At 34.8% G+C, this 16601-nt stretch overlaps 2 protein-coding genes across 3 annotated transcripts; both read left to right on the top strand.

Moving 5' to 3' along the window:
* The first annotated feature begins 3068 nt into the window (after nt 1-3068).
* On the top strand, nt 3069-5402 carry atp5mc3b (ATP synthase membrane subunit c locus 3b). Its single transcript, XM_051112966.1, has 5 exons — nt 3069-3166; nt 3378-3465; nt 4146-4223; nt 4443-4633; nt 5098-5402. Exons 2-5 carry the CDS (start codon nt 3427-3429, stop codon nt 5210-5212), a joined length of 423 nt encoding a protein of 140 aa, XP_050968923.1. The 5' UTR covers nt 3069-3166; nt 3378-3426; the 3' UTR covers nt 5213-5402.
* Nucleotides 5403-7635: 2233 nt separating this feature from the next.
* On the top strand, nt 7636-16495 carry chrna1 (cholinergic receptor, nicotinic, alpha 1 (muscle)). 2 transcript variants are annotated; one of them, XM_051112964.1, is made up of 9 exons: nt 7636-8075; nt 9203-9345; nt 9484-9528; nt 10625-10734; nt 10866-11061; nt 11175-11412; nt 11638-11861; nt 15418-15657; nt 15741-16495. In XM_051112964.1, the coding sequence occupies exons 1-9, from the start codon at nt 8030-8032 to the stop codon at nt 15867-15869; spliced, it is 1371 nt and encodes a 456-aa protein (XP_050968921.1). In that variant the 5' UTR covers nt 7636-8029; the 3' UTR covers nt 15870-16495. The 2 variants fall into 2 exon arrangements, with proteins under 2 accessions (XP_050968921.1, XP_050968922.1); XM_051112965.1 differs by lacking the exon at nt 7636-8075 and having other exon boundaries at nt 9190-9345.
* Nucleotides 16496-16601: the final 106 nt, after the last annotated feature.

Genomic DNA, 16601 nt, shown 5'->3' with positions numbered 1-16601 from the left:
TGTCTACAGGAGCGATCAAAACGAAAGCATCTCAACACTTTTATGTATTGTAACGCTTCTCCTCTTCCGCCAGGAGGTGGCGACAACTGCCCGTTAAAAAAAAGCATGTCATTGAATCATTCATTCAGGAGATTTCAATAGTGAAACATCTTAATGAAGTGAAACACGACTCCTTCATTGAATGTTTGTTTGTTTGTTGAAATGAATATATGTTTTTAAAAGACTTAAGCAATGAACAGTTTGTCAGAACCACTAGTAAATTATGTTAATTTGTTTAGTTTTCTAATCTTTTTTCTCCATAATCGTGAGAGAATCATGGTCTCCAATTGATTAAAAACAACTGGGATTCTCAATATATCCAGAATCGTGAAGCTCTTGTTTAAATGTTGTTTATTACTGCATATAATTCATTAAAATAGAAGAATTTAATTTCATAAAGTTCAAAATGCACCTACATTTTTTCCTAAGACTGTTTTGCCTATATATTTCATCTTTGAGGATTTTAAAAAGTTTTAAAAAGTTTTTTTTAAGAAGTTAAAAATCTCGTCTCGTTCTTGTGAACCCAGTCTTGTGTCTCCTCTCGTGGGATAGGTGTCTCGTCACACCCCTATTAATTACATAACTTCCTTTTTTGCCATATGTTGCCAAAGCAATTGAAGTAACTCAAAAATGTAAAATTTAGGGAGTTTTTTTCGTATGAAAATGTTCTATTGCTCTAACCCAGACCTTACAGTCATGTGTCATTTTATAAGTTGTAACGTGATTTCACAGAACCTGACTGATCTCAGATGTGTTAGAGACATGTTCAGTATGTCGGACCAGCAAATGTTATATGGCAATCCAAAAAAAGGTCATGAAAAATATATATATATATATATATATATCAGTGGCGATTTCTTTAAGACTGCAAGGGAAGCTCAGCTTCCCCTATAATGTCACAAAATTAATGGTCAAATTATGTACTATTGTATTAACATTTTATTGACTAAAAATGCGTTAGAAAACGTTCATCTCAAAGACGAGTTCGTTCAGAATCAGTTAGATATAGCAGGTCGGCTGACTTGATTTTCTTCTCATACATTCCCGTAGCGTCACAGTGCATTTCCCCGTTGAAGCCCAGCGTCCATTGACTTCAATGGGGCTGCTTTGAACGTTTTTTTTTCAGTGCTTTGAAACTAGACGGTCATTGGATAAACGCTGCGATTATGTCCCGCCCACGGACGCTCAGCGTCTCTGGGGGTGAATGAGGAGCAAATGAGGAGTGGGCTGGCCTGGACTCCGAGCTTCTGCATGATGATTGGAGGGTCTGTCGAAAGATTGCATCTCCTTTTGACTGACAGCGATTTTGTACTATACGGAATCGCTGGAGCTATTCGCGCTCAGTCCCATCGCGGATTTCTCAAGTTCAGTCGAAATAAAAACTGCTGCAACCTATTTCTTTATATTTGCTTGGCGAAATTGCTTGATTTTCATCATACATTTCACACAATTATACACCACATTCCTTGTTTCACTTTTACAGAGTTTAATATTTTTTTTAGATCGTTCATTCATTCATTCATGTTAATATTTAATGTAGTAATCAATATATATATATATATAGATTACTACATTAAATATTAACATGGAGGATGACTATAAATTAATATAAATATAAATATATATATATATATATATATATATATATATTTATATATATATAAATAGTAATCTTGAAAAATTTTAACATAACATAATGAAACCTTATATTTCTATTAAAATACTTTATAAATAAATAAATAAATAAATCTCCATAATAACCTTATTTAAATTGCAAAATATTTATACTATATAGTAGCATCTGACTAAAAGAAAAAATACATCATATTTTGCATAATAAAACTAAAGCTTTTTTTTTACGATTGTTTGCATTGTGACTTACTTATGACAATAAGGCACATTCTTGTGAATAAATAAATAGACAATTTTATGATGTAGGCCGAAAATGAGCTTCCCCTATTTGACAGACCAGTAGCCGCCACTGATATATATATATATATATATTTTTTTTTTTACAAAAGCTGATACAGCATTGTATTTGACATATCTTATTTTATTACACACTTGCACTACCAGTCAAAAGTTTTTGAACAGTAAGAGTTTTAAAAATGTTTTAAAGAAGTCTCTTCTACTCACCAAGCCTACATTTATTTGATCCAAAGTAAAGCAAAAACAGTAAAAGTTTGAAATAATTTTACTATTTAAAATTTATTTTTGTCTATTGGAATATATTTTAAAATGTAATTTATTCTTGTGATTTTAAAGCTGTTTTTTAGCATCATTACTCCAGTCACATGATCCTTCAGAAAACATTCTAATATTCTGATTTGCTGCTCAAAAAAATGTATTATGATTATGTTGAAAACAGCTGATTAGAATTCTTTCATAGAAAGTTCAGAAGAACAAAATTTACCTGAAATAGAAATCTAAATGTCATCACTTTTTTTATCATCAATTTTTTATACATTTCTATAATTTATTTCCAAAAAACAAAACAAAACAAACAAACAAGCAAAAATACTGACTCCATGGTTTTGAATGGTATAGTGTATAATGTCACAAAAGTAAAAAGTAAATTTATTTGATCTTTCTGTTCATCAAAGAATCCTAAAAAATGTACTCAACTGTTTTAAATATTGATAATAAATGTTAAAAAATGTTTCTTAACAGCAAATCAGCATATTAGACTAATTTCTGAAGGATTATGTGACACTGAAGACTGGAGTAATGACGCTGAAAATGTAGCTTTGATCACAGAAATAGATTACATTTTAAAATATATTCAGATAGAAAGTAGTTGTTTTAAATAGTAAAACTATTTCACATTATTACTGCTTTGCTGTATTTTGGATCAAATAAATGCACGCTTTGTGAGCAGAAGCGACTTCTTTAAAAAAAAAAAAAACATTAAAAATCTTTTGACTGGTAGTGTACATATTGTTACTGTCTGTTAAATGTGTAAAATAGCAGTAAATACTACTGTTTTGTTTTCTTTGCCCTCAGCGCCGTTTTAAATAAAGCACCATTGAATGACCTTCAAGCGCGTCATGCATGCATCCGGGAGCTTCATTAAATAGAGGGTCGGGCATGCGCAGTAGCTCCTCAGCGGTTCGACCTCTGCAGCCGGGTAAGTGAAGGAGAGCTAAATGGGAACCGGAGAAGCTATATTGTCACAATCTTATACCATCATTACGCTTTAGATACATTTAATCAAACCATTTGATCCGTTTCATATTCTACAGCTTATATAGCCCTTAGAAACGGAGCTATTTAGCACCAGGTAGCGTTTTGAAAGCGCTGATATTGCATTGACCTTAAACTGTCGGCTTTTTCCATAGTGACAGACGCGGGTTTATTCCTCACAACAGTCAGCGAGCTCAATCAAACATGTACGCCTGTGCAAAGTTCGTGTCCACACCCGCACTGGTGAGTATTTGTAGCGAATTTTGCATTTGGGATAGAACGGAAAAGCTAAAGAAAATTATGCTTCCTTGAAATGCAAGAGGCCTGGTGCACTTGGCTTTTTCCTATGTTGGTGCAGTGCGTTTCATATGGGTTGTTTGAGTGGGATATTGAGGAAAAACATACTGCTGCAGAATTTGTGTGTATGTCATTGTGGTTAAGATGTCAGTGGGCGGCTTGTTGCTAATGCTATCATCTGAACGGCGATTCCAGGGAAGTCAAGGTCATTATAGAAATCTGACAGCCAAACATAAGGTTTTATAGTCCGCTGAAGTGTGGAACGAAAGCAGAACTCTTTTAAATGCATAACACTCGAGCTAAAGGGTCAAATTTAGTAGTGATGTTTGGTTCAAAGCTACGAGTGTTGTTGTACCTTTTTGTACTGGACTGTCCACAGACCTTTATTAATTGAATTATGAATGTAATGGCTTGTTCAGTTTACATTTGGAGTGTGATTGATAAATGTCCAGTGTAATTTCTAATATTAGCGAATATTAAATAAATTTTCTGGATGCAAGGTGTCTCCCATGTAATTCAAGTGTTAAAGCAACAGTTGGGCCACTCTTAAATACAGCACTTACAGTGAATGTGATTTGTATGTCTTGGGTTCTAATGTGATTTTTTTTTTTTCATCACTGTCTTAGGTCCGCTCTGGCTCAAGGGCGCTGTACAGACCACTCTCTGCCTCTGTCCTCTCCAGGCCAGATGTCAGCTCTGCAGAGGTGAGTGCTTTATGCATACATGCCATGTTTAAAATAGGGGTACTTGCATGCTATTGTAAATGGATGTTCAAGGACCAGTTTATAAGTCGCCTTCAGATTGATTTCTATAATATGCACTTACATGCATTATAAGCTTGTTACATCCACAAAGTGATTGTTTTTTGTAAAGTGATGGTAAAAATGCAGGTCATGGATTTTGATCATGTTTTTTTTCTAAAGGCCAGCCCAGTCTTTCTGCCACAGACAGCCATTTCCCAGGTTGCAGTGCGGGGTTTTCAGACAAGCGCTGTAAGCCGTGACATCGACACAGCCGCCAAATTCATTGGTGCTGGTGCCGCCACTGTGGGAGTGGCAGGTTCAGGAGCTGGAATCGGAACCGTGTTCGGCAGCCTCATTATTGGATATGCCAGGTATAAACTAGACCAACATGCACCACTGATATGATTCCTGAATGTAGTCACCGTCTTGTTGACATCAGTTGTTGTACATGAAACTAAGATTTCCTGATCTTTCCGTGTGGTAGTGCCACTATGGCTTTACTCAAATTCTGTGTTTTAAAATGCATTTTATAATTCTAAAATATTCATATATTTTGAAGTTGTTTAATATACAGTAGTCAACGTTTGAGGTGGATCAGAAAAGTTCATCAAAGTTGTCCTTAGACAAGAACTGTTATTGTTTTGGTTTTAGGACAACTTTGATTAAATGTTTTTATCCACTTCAAATGTTGACTACTATAGTTTATGTAGTTCAGCCTCATGAACATGAATGCATCACACTGTCATTAGCTGATGTCTCTTTTTCCATGACAAAGTAATGTTCCTTACAGAGATGTGGTGATGAGTGACCCTTGACCTCTCTTTCTCTCCCGCAGGAACCCATCTCTGAAGCAGCAGTTGTTCTCATATGCTATCTTGGGATTTGCCCTGTCTGAGGCTATGGGTCTCTTCTGTTTGATGGTGGCTTTCCTCATTCTGTTTGCCATGTAAATACTGCTCCGTCCACCTCTGCCCACAGCTGTGACGACACGTGTTTTACACTGGCTACCAAAAGAGTTCTGTGTTGGTGTCATTAAAATTGTACATTTTCCAAGTTTTTGTTGAAGGCTGATAAGGTAAAACATGTATTGTAAAAATGTATCCAAATACAGAATAAATACATGTATTTCACTATTTAAAATGTTTGAAATGGTATTTTTTTGTGAAATTTGTGCCAATGAAGGTGGCTATTCAAGCCATTTGCAGGGTTCCTACACGTCCTGGAAAACATTGAAAATTGATGACTAATTTTCCAGTCCTGGAAAACACACTGAAAATGTCAAACGTCCTGATAAATCTTGTAGCTGTCTTGGAAAATTATTTAAAAAGTGTAATAGTGTTTTCTTTTAGCCAAGCCTGAAAGAAATAATATTAGTAGCAGAAAACGTTCAGACTGCTGTAAATCTGAACCAACCAACTTTTGCTCCAAAAGTGCTGTGCTTTTTATTTTAGCTGATCTCTGTCATTTGTCATTTTTGTGGAAATATTATAATCGGGCTGTTAACAAATGCCAGAGATGCTGCAGATTGATGTGAAGAGAAAATGTATACAGGGCAAGCTCACTGTTCACAATGTGCAAAATATAAGAAAATCCTTAATATTGAATTAGGGGTTTATATGAATCTATCTCTGAGGGAAGCTGACTTCAAAAAAAGTTAAGATGGTGTTTTCTTTTCATCTTGCCTCTTTCTTCTTGTAAGGGTGTGCGCAGCCATTTGTAAATTTTATGGGTCTGGCTTCCGGTCTCATTCATGTCCAACTATTTTGGCTGTTCAAAACAGCTTGTTTTGCTGCTTGATATTGCAAATTGGTGTCTTATCTAATGTGTTATCTTCATTATGAATGCACTGGGTTGTAGTGCAAACTTACTGTTTATTGCACGTTATCCTCGTTATTTCCCTGTAGTGGCTAATGAACCGAAAGTCTCATCCATAAGCTTACTTTTGTTTTGTAAAAGGTGGAAACATACAGAAGTAGTATTTCTAGGAGCAGTGCTGCTTTGTTTACCAGGGAAACGCTGTATCGCTGCTGTTCCATAAGTGCCACCTGCTGTCAGAGAGTGAATTTGCGCTCTCAATCAGCCCTTCTGCTGTTTTTGTTTCCTGCAGAGAGATATACAGTAGTCAGCATGTGAAGTGGATCAAAACCTTTTATCAAAGTTGTCCTAATACCAAAGCAATACCTGTTCTTATGACAACTCTGATCAACTTTTGTTGATCCACTTCAAATGTTGACTACTGTGTGTGTGTATATATATATATATATATATATATATATATATATATATATATATATATATATATATATATGAATATGTATATATATGAATATGTGTGTGTATATATATATATATATATATATATATATATATATATATATATATATATATATGAATATGTGTGTATATATATATATATATATATATATATATTTTTTTTTTTTTTTTTTCCAACATAAAGTAACAGTAACAATTTCACAAAGATATAATCAGACCTTTCTGTTTTTGGTTCAGGTTAAAAATGACTACTTATTAAATGTAATATAAATGTATTTAGAATCTGTTTTTTGATTGAGATTAAATTGCAGTGGTTGCCTCTAATTTTAAATGGCTACATAGAGTTCGGCCTGTAATAGAGCAAAAAACATCTTGTTCATATACTCCTAGTTTCATTCTTGCTTTAAAAAAAACAAAAACAAATTGGAATCGGCCAAGATCGATGCATCACTACTGACTTTTGACAGTTTTAATGTGTTTCCCAACCTTCTATTAGGGTGTTATCCTTGTTTCATTAATGCCATAATTAAAAATATCTTGCAAATGTCCTAGAAGTTTGTGAGTGGGAACCCTGTATTTGTGGATTTTTAAGGAGTAACTTTAGTTTATTTCTATATTTAACAAAAGTCAAACACTTGTATGTAAAAACAGTATGACTATTACAAAACGGCTCAGATTTTACACCTCAATTATTTCACCAGAAATCTAAATTATAGTCTTTAAACATTTTATTTTTAGTTTTAGTTTTTTAGTTATCTCTCGGTGCGAAAATCAGTGTTCAATAATTAGTTTCATAAATATAAATAATTATACCAATCTAAAATATATTGAAGCTTGTTTCTGCCACGGAATTAAAAAATAAATAAATAAAAGGTGATTGCGACTTTTCATCTTACAATTCTGAGATTTTCTCGTAATTCTCAGTTTTCTATTTTATCTCAATTTCTAAATGTGTCGCTTTTCAAAGGGGGAAAAAAGTAAAAATAAATATATAAAAATAAATAAAATTAGACTTTTCTCCTTAAAATACTAAGTTAACATCTAACAAATCTGAATTTACATCTAGCAATGTAGCAATAATTGAGAGTTTTTTAAATATTTTAAGTTGATTCGACTGCAAGGGGGCGACACTAAAATGCATTTTTGATCACTATTTCCTTATCCCAACATTTGAAAAGGGGAAAGTACAACTAATATTCGGTGGACATATTTTAGACCTTTTTCATAAAGTTCACAGTGACAACTGACAAGTTTAGATTAGCTAAAATGGTTACATTTGAGACAGTTGATAATTACTGCAACCGTAAAAACTTAGTACTTTAAGTTTAAAGCCAGCACACACGTGCAGTAATGTTTGTCTCCCGCTGACTCTGACAGCTGCCAGCTCATGCCACAAGCAGCTTTAACAATACTGCAGCTCATACACACAGAGTTCAGCTACAGTAAGGACGCGGTGCTCCTTCAGTCGACTTCACGGACTTTCTTACAAGGAGATGAGGAACTTCATACTGATTTTACCCATTTTGCCTTTTCTATTTGGTGAGTAACCATTTTCGTTTATATTAGAATTTTTACAAGGAGAAACTGCCCAAACTCTCTAAGTTTACCATGAGTTTAAATACATTACTAAAGACTTAAGTTTAACTGATATTGTACATCTAATCTATTATGGGGAAGAACAGTTTACTTACATAGAAATAACCTCTGTGACCAGTACAAAAAAAACAAACAATCGTACTTTTCACACGAGCTTTTATTACAATCCGATACAAGTTGATTTCCGTAGGGATACACTGCTGTTATGTATTTTAAAGCACTTTAAAAAGATATTTATGCTACGTGTATGGTATGCATACTATGGGTCCTGTTTGATTGACAGGTGCAAGTGTGCGGCCTGCCGGTCTCATTCAAGTGGTTTGTGGCTGATGTGAGATCAGTGTGTCAGCGGGCAGTTTTGTGATATTTGCTGACAAATATTCTCGTCTCTCTCTTTACATTTTCTGTTTACTATTTGCCTAACCTATTGGATGAGGCTGAAATAAAGGCTTCAGCAGTGAAAAGTGATACTGTGGACTATAAATCCAATACGGGTTGTGGCCTAAACTTAAACCGGAAACAGCCGGAATTTTTTGTTTTTGATTTGTTTTATTTAAAATACTGTAAATGCACATGTGGGCTCAAAAGCTCACTCATTTACCTGTGTGAGTACACTCACCAGACATACTTTAACTGATGGAACAATAATCCTGATGCTGAAATCAACAACATTCCAATTAAAATGTTCACCTTCAGTCATTAACGTATGGGAAAATATAATTTTTACTTCATTATTCTAAGAACAACATGGTTCAGAAAGCCACAGAAATGAAATATCCTTATTTTGACTAACCACTAAAACCAAGTTACCTAAGTTGATTATTTACAAGCAGAATTTCTGCATTACGTCTGTTAGTTCTGGTTGTAAAAGAATAGTGACATTAGTCAGACACTGATTGCATGTCGTAGTGTTTCATCTGTGTGTGTGTGTCATATGCAGTTGCTTGACTCCATCAACATTAATCCTCTGTGCCGTTTAGGATGGACATGTGTGTTTGTGTGTAAGAAGAGTGGGGTGATAACTTTTTCTCACAGAGCAAATAAATAATGTGTGTGTATGTGTGTTGCAGGACCAGCACTGTGCTCAGAAGATGAGACAAAGTTAGTAAAAACCCTGTTTACCGGATATAACAAGGTTGTTCGTCCTGTCAGCCATTTTAAGGATCCGGTAGTGGTTACTGTGGGTCTACAACTCATTCAGCTTATCAGCGTGGTAAATTATACCTCTGTTAATTTCTATTTCTTGAATTCAGGTTTTACATTTTATTCGTATGTTAAAAAACATTTGCATTGCACAAATAAACTTTTTGTTTTCTCTTACCTTCCATTATTTTTCCTTTTTTTCTTGTAGGATGAAGTTAATCAGATTGTCACCAGTAATGTGCGGCTAAAGCAGGTGCGGGTTTCAACTGCTGTTTCAGTTCCTGTGTGCTGCTATCAAATTAGATATCAGTAGATATCAAAGTGTTTACTGTGGGAAAATTGATCTACACTACCAGTCAAAAGTTTTTATTTTGAATGTTTTTTAAAGAAGTCTCTTCTGCCCACCAAGCTGGAATTTATTTCATCCAAAATAGAGCAAAAGCAGTAATATTGTGAAATATTTTTACTATTTAAAATAACTGCTTTCTAGTTGAATATATTTTAAAATGTAATTTATTCCTGTGATCAAAGCTAAATTTTCAAGATCATTACTCCAGTCTTCAGTGTCACATGATCCTTCAGAAGTCATTCTAATATGCTGATTTGCTGTTCAAGAAACATTATTTATTATTATTATTATTATTATTATTATTATTATTATTATTATTATCAAAATATAAAATGGTTGAGTACTTTTTTCAGGATCTCTTTCGGTTTTTGGGAAGAAAATGATAGAAATTAATACTTTTATTTAGCAAGGATGCTTTAAAGTGATCAAAAGTAATGGTAAAGACATTTTAAAAATATTTCTATTTCAGACAAATGCTGTTCTTCTGAACTTTCTGTTCATCAAAGAAATCTGAGCTGGAATATTAGAATGATTTCTGTAGGATCATGTGACTGGAGTAATAATGCTTAAAACTCAGCTTTGAAATCACAGGAATTAAATTACGTTTTAAAATATTCAAATAGAAAGTTATTTTAAATGGTAAAAATATTTCAAAATTTGACTGTTTTTGCTCTACTTTGGATCAAATTTTTACTTTACTGTTCAAAAACTTTTGACTGGTAGTGTATATGAACAAAAACTGAGATTTAGGCAATGCTGTACTGTAACAAAAAATATTTTAATGTGCATTTTAAAAAATGTCATGAAACCTGTCAAGAAATGTCTGGGTCACATTTCAACCTTCACTTAAAAAAAAAAAAAATAATAATAATAATATATATATATATATATATATATATATATATATATTGTAAAAAGCATTTCTTGGTAATGTTAATGTAGTGATTTTGTTTATTAATTTTTAATTAATACTTCTTTTTTCTACTTATCTGATGTTCAGCAATGGAAGGATGTGAATCTGAAGTGGAATCCTGATGACTATGGTGGCATCAGGAAGATCAGAATTCCCTCCACTGATATCTGGAAACCTGATTTAGTGCTTTATAACAAGTATGAGTCACTTCGTCTAAAACTTTCACTTATTTCACCTGTAGTATGTTAGCGTGAATCGGGAAATATAAATGCATTGAAATATACACACACCTGGTGTGATATATGTGTGTTTTTGTGTGTATGTGCAGTGCTGATGGTGACTTTGCCATCGTCCATGAGACAAAGGTCTTGTTGGAGCACACGGGAATGATAACATGGACTCCTCCAGCAATCTTTAAGAGCTACTGTGAGATTGTGGTCCTTCACTTTCCCTTCGACCTGCAAAACTGCAGCATGAAACTTGGAACGTGGACCTATGATGGCAACCTCGTCATTATCAACCCAGTAACTATAACAACACACACACATGATCATCAGGATGCAGTATAAACATATATACATAGCTTATTGTATGTACATGTATGAACCAGTTTATTAATACATTTTTGTGTGCATAGGACAATGACAGACCAGACCTAAGTAATTTCATGGAGAGCGGGGAGTGGGTGATGAAGGATTACAGGAGCTGGAAACACTGGGTGTATTACGCTTGCTGTCCAGATACGCCCTACCTTGATATCACTTATCACTTCCTCTTGCTCCGCCTGCCACTTTATTTCATCGTGAACGTCATCATCCCCTGCATGTTGTTCTCCTTCCTCACTGGGCTTGTGTTCTACCTGCCCACAGACTCTGGTAACCACCTGTGCTTTTGTTTGTGTACGGCTGTGCGGTATGGCCAAAATCGTAATATTTTTGTTGCCAACATTCTTGTAGTATATTTAAATATATACAGAACGCATGGGGTAATGCCTATTTTTTATATTCTATATTACAAATGAAAGGTACTTGATCACATTTGATTATTATTTTTAATTTTGAGCTTGATGGATGTTTTGTACTTTACTTGTTTCTGCCTAGGTGAGAAGATGACCCTTAGCATCTCTGTCCTGCTGTCTCTGACTGTGTTCTTGCTGGTGATTGTTGAGTTGATCCCCTCCACATCCAGTGCTGTTCCACTGATTGGCAAATACATGCTTTTCACCATGATCTTTGTCATTGCTTCCATCATCATCACTGTGATTGTCATCAACACACACCACCGTTCACCCAGCACACACACTATGCCTGCTTGGGTCCGCAAGGTACGTATGCAAAAGAGCAGATTTTTTCTTCCATCGGAAAAAATGTGTGTCTTGATTGAAGTGTCCACATTTAGACATATGAATGCTTTTACAAAAAAAAGATTTCTTCTCATGTATACTTGCATTGGTGTACTTCTTTTAAACTATAAATAAGAGAGTATACTTCCAGTCTAGTTATTATGTACACTACCAGTCAAAAGTTTTTGGATAGTAAGATTTCTAATGTTTTTTTAAAGAAGCCTCTTCTGCTCACCAAGACTGCCAAGCCCTTGATCCAAAATACAGCAAAAGCAGTCATATTGTGAAATATTTTACTGTTTAAATACAAGTGCTTTCTATTTGAATATATTTTAAAATATAATTTATTCCTGTAATCACAGCAAAATTTTCAGCATCATTTCACCAACAGTCTTCAGTGTCACATGATCCTTCAGAAATCAGTCTAATATGCTGATTTCCTGTTCAAACAACATTTATATTATTATTATTATTAATATTAACAATTGAGTACAAAAAAAAAAACAGTTGAGTACATTTTTTCAGGATTCTTTGATGAATATAACGATCCAAAGATCAGCATTATATAATAATAAGAAGGTGGGATTTTATATATATATATATATATATATATATATATATCAGTGTATATATATATATATATATATCAGGTCAGTGTATATATACACACTGACCAAAATTATAAACGCAACACTTTTGTTTTTGCCTCCATTTTTCATGAGCAGAACTAAGATCTAAGACTTTTTCTATGTACACAAAAAGCCTGTTTCTCTCAAATATTGTTCACAAATCTGTCTAAATCTGTGTTAGTGAGCACTTCTACTTTGCCGAGATAATCCATCCACCTCACAGGTGTGGCATATCAAGATGCTGATTAGACAGCATGATTATTGCACAGGTGTGCAATAGGTGTGTTAGGCTGGCCACAATAAAAGGCCACTCTAAAATATGCAGTTTTACTGTACTGGGGGGGTCCGGGGGGGTCCTGGGGAGTCCGAAAACCAGTCAGTATCTGACCACCATTTGCCTCACGCAGTGCAACACATCTCCTTCGCATAGAGCTGATCAGGTTGTTGATTGTGGCCTGTGGAATGTTGCTCCACTCCTCTTCAATGGCTGTGCAAAGTTGCTGGATATTGGCAGGAACTGAAAAAACACTGTCGTATACACTGATCCAGAGCATCCGAAACATGCTCAATGGGTGACATGTTTGGTGAGTATGCTGGCCATTCAAGAACTGGGATGTTTTCAGCTTCCAGGAATTGTGTACAGATCCTTGCAACATGGGGCCGTGCATTATCATGCTGCAACATGAGGTGATGGTCGTGGATGAATGGAACAACAATGGACCTCAGGATCTCTGTGCATTCAAAATGCCATCAATAAAATGCACCTGTGTTCGTTCTCCATAACATACGCCTGCCTATACCGTAACCCCACAGCCACCATGGGCCACTCGATCCATGACGTTGACATCAGCAAACCGCTCACTCACACGATGCCATACACGTGGTCTGCCATCTGCCCTGTACAGTGAAAACCGGGATTCATCCGTGAAGAGAACACCTCTTCAAAGTGCCAGACGCCATCGAATGTGAGCATTTGCCCGCTCAAATCGGTTACGATGACAAACTGCAGTCAGGTCGAGACCCCGATGAGGACGACGAGCATGCAGACGAGCATGCAGATGAGCTTCCCTGAGATGGTTTCTGACAGTTTGTGCAGAAATTCTTTGGTTATGCAAACCGGTTGTTGCAGCAGCTGTCTGGGTCGCTGGTCTCAGACGATCTTGGAGGTGAAGATGCTGGATGTGGAGGTCCTGGGCTGGTGTGGTTACACATGGTCTGTGGTTGTGAGGCTTGTTGGATGTACTGCCAAATTCTCTAAAACGCCTTGGAGACGGCTTATGGTAGAGAAATGAACATTTAATTCGCGGGCAATGGCTCTGGTGGACATTCCTGCAGTCAGCATGCCAATAACACGCCTTCTCAAAACTTGCAACATCTGTGGCATTGTGCTGTGTGATAAAACTGCACATTTTAGAGTGGCCTTTTATTGTTATGTTTTATTTTATTGTTCTTTTTATGTTGTTTTATTTTATGTATATGCTGTCTAATCAGCATCTTGATATGCCACACCTGTGAGGTGGATGGATTATCTCGGCAAAGGAGAAGTGCTCACTAACACAGATTTAGACAGATTTGTGAACAATATTTGAGAGAAACAGGCCTTTTGTGTACACAGAAAAAGTCTTAGATCTTTGAGTTCAGCTCATGAAAAATGGGGGCAAAAACAAAAGTGTTGCGTTTATAATTTTGGTCAGTGTATATAGAAATTTAAATTGATCAAAGACATTTAAAACGTTACAGAAACTTTTGACTGGTAGTGTACTTACCAGAGATATACTTAAAGTTATACATGAGCTTATACTGCTGAGTATACAGAATATTTGCTCTATACTTGTACTAGATTGATTAAGATATACTTAAAATAAAAATATAATTAGATATATAGATGAAAACATAGTTAAGTATTCTAAGCATGCCTGGCTTGTAGTTGTGATAAAGTAGCCTATTAAATATTTTATTCATACATACTGGCTTCCAGAATATGTTTTATGTACTATCTGAAAGTAAATAGTACATAAATGGAATGGAACCTGATCTTTTTTTTTTTTTTTTTTACCCAAATTAAATAATCATTTGGCTGATTTTACTGACAGTTCTTTTAAGGTGTGAGAGTGTTGTAACACACCTGATTCATACTGGTTTCTAGCAAAATAAAAGATTTTATATCTCATCACAAAACATCAAGTCAAATAGCAAGGTATGTGTACATAGGAATTAAGGTATGTGTAGGTATGTGTACATAAGAATTAAATGAAAGTCTACTTAAAGAATAGTTAGATTATTAAAAATAGCCGAAACCTACTAGCATATATGAAGCATATATAAACTAGTAAACTGTATATCAGCAGTATATCTATACGTTCACTTGTAGTATAGTTCACAGTGTATTTGGAATACAAAAGAAAAACGTATATGTTAACTAGTTGTGTACTCCGTTTACTACTGTCATAAAATACACTTAATAGTATAACTATAAACTAAAACATATACCAGTTTACTAGTACTACTACTAGTGTATTACTAGCACATTTTTATGTGTACTTGCTACATAAAGTATAGTTGGAAAATATACATGAACTTCATTTAAGTTTACCTAATAAAATTTACTTTTTTTGTAAGGGTGGATGATTTCTTCCACAGCATTTTAGACACTTATTTTTATCTTGAACAATTATTAACTCAATTAAAAATATACTTTGTTTATGGAAGTTACATAGTTACATTCAAAAGCCAGATTTTCCAGTATTGGGAATCATTATTTTTGCAGTCCTGTTTATTTATTTAGCTTAGACTTTAACTTGTTTTTAAATTGTACATATATTTGGTGTATTTTGGTTTATTTTGAGCTATTGATAACTGTTGAGATTCTGATCAGAGACATTATGTTGACTTTCTCCTCTGTCCCACAGATCTTCATAGACACCATTCCAAACCTGATGTTTTTCTCCACTATGAAACGACCATCCCAGGAACGACAGGAAAAACGTCTATTTCCTGCCGATTTTGACATCTCTGACATTTCAGGGAAACCTATGCCAGCATCTGTCACTTACCACTCTCCCATAACCAAAAATCCTGATGTACGCAGTGCCATCGAAGGTGTTAAATACATCGCAGACACAATGAAAAGCGACGAGGAGTCCAACAATGTGAGAACATTTTCCTTCATCATTTTTTGTTATTCCTGACACTTTTTCTACCTTCAATTAACTACTTGTGTGTTTCCTTCTAGGCCGCAGAAGAATGGAAATTTGTCGCCATGGTCCTGGATCACATTCTTCTATGTGTGTTTATGGCGGTGTGTATTATTGGCACATTAGCAGTGTTTGCCGGACGCCTAATCGAGCTCAGCATGCTGTGAGAGCCCAAAGGCCCACTTGAAGCCAGGGACTGGAGTGCCTTGACTCTCTGCTGAGTTGTAGCAAAGAGGATACTTTTTACTGATCAGACCAGATGTTAATGGAACAGTGAACTTATTCAACAACTGGAAAATAAAACACCCACTCTATTTGGTTCTCTTCATTTAAAGTATTTCTGTTAACACAGTTGCACGCTCCTAACCTCAGAATGCCTGTGTGAATATGCAGAACTTGACAGAAGTAAGCACAGAAGCAGAGAAATATGAAAATGTGTGACATTTATTCTACGTAGGAGTATATTTTATATGTTAGACTTATTTTTATTTTTCTTCGTCTGTGTTTTCCATGGTAACCAATGTACTTGAATTGCTTGATATTTAAAGAGAAAAGAATGAATAACTAAAGAAGAACTAAGCCTAAATAGCAAACAAATGGTTGACGTTGATGTTGCTGCTGTTACATTTCCCTGACAGTTTATACCACTTTGTATTTGGTGAAATATATTATGCATATACATATTTAATAGTTAATTTAAGTTTGTTTATTAGTTTAAACATGCTTTTTGATGAAGCATATATAGACCTGATTGAAAAAAACTGAACTTTTGTCTTATAATCCGTAATAAACTACTGGAAACATCACATTGTTTGGGTTCTCTTTCTACCATTTTTCCATAATTGCTTTTATGCTTAAAAGCAATTATGAATAATACGTTCCAGGCATTTTGCAGACTT

Source organism: Labeo rohita, chromosome 6, assembly GCF_022985175.1.
Source record: "Labeo rohita strain BAU-BD-2019 chromosome 6, IGBB_LRoh.1.0, whole genome shotgun sequence".
NCBI lineage: Eukaryota > Metazoa > Chordata > Actinopteri > Cypriniformes > Cyprinidae > Labeo > Labeo rohita.
The sequence above is the reverse complement of the archived record's forward strand: the minus strand, read 5'-3'. Positions and strand labels throughout refer to the sequence as shown.

Bases quoted from the DNA above. Each gene is read 5' to 3' on its own strand.
- atp5mc3b (XM_051112966.1), top strand. From the start codon at position 3,427: ATGTACGCCTGTGCAAAGTTCGTGTCCACACCCGCACTG. The intron at 3,466-4,145 runs GTGAGTATTTGT...TCACTGTCTTAG, and splicing joins TCGTGTCCACACCCGCACTG to GTCCGCTCTGGCTCAAGGGC. The intron at 4,634-5,097 runs GTATAAACTAGA...TCTCTCCCGCAG, and splicing joins CTCATTATTGGATATGCCAG to GAACCCATCTCTGAAGCAGC.
- chrna1 (XM_051112964.1), top strand. From the start codon at position 8,030: ATGAGGAACTTCATACTGATTTTACCCATTTTGCCTTTTCTATTTG. The intron at 9,346-9,483 runs GTAAATTATACC...TTTTTCTTGTAG, and splicing joins TCATTCAGCTTATCAGCGTG to GATGAAGTTAATCAGATTGT. The intron at 9,529-10,624 runs GTGCGGGTTTCA...TCTGATGTTCAG, and splicing joins GTAATGTGCGGCTAAAGCAG to CAATGGAAGGATGTGAATCT.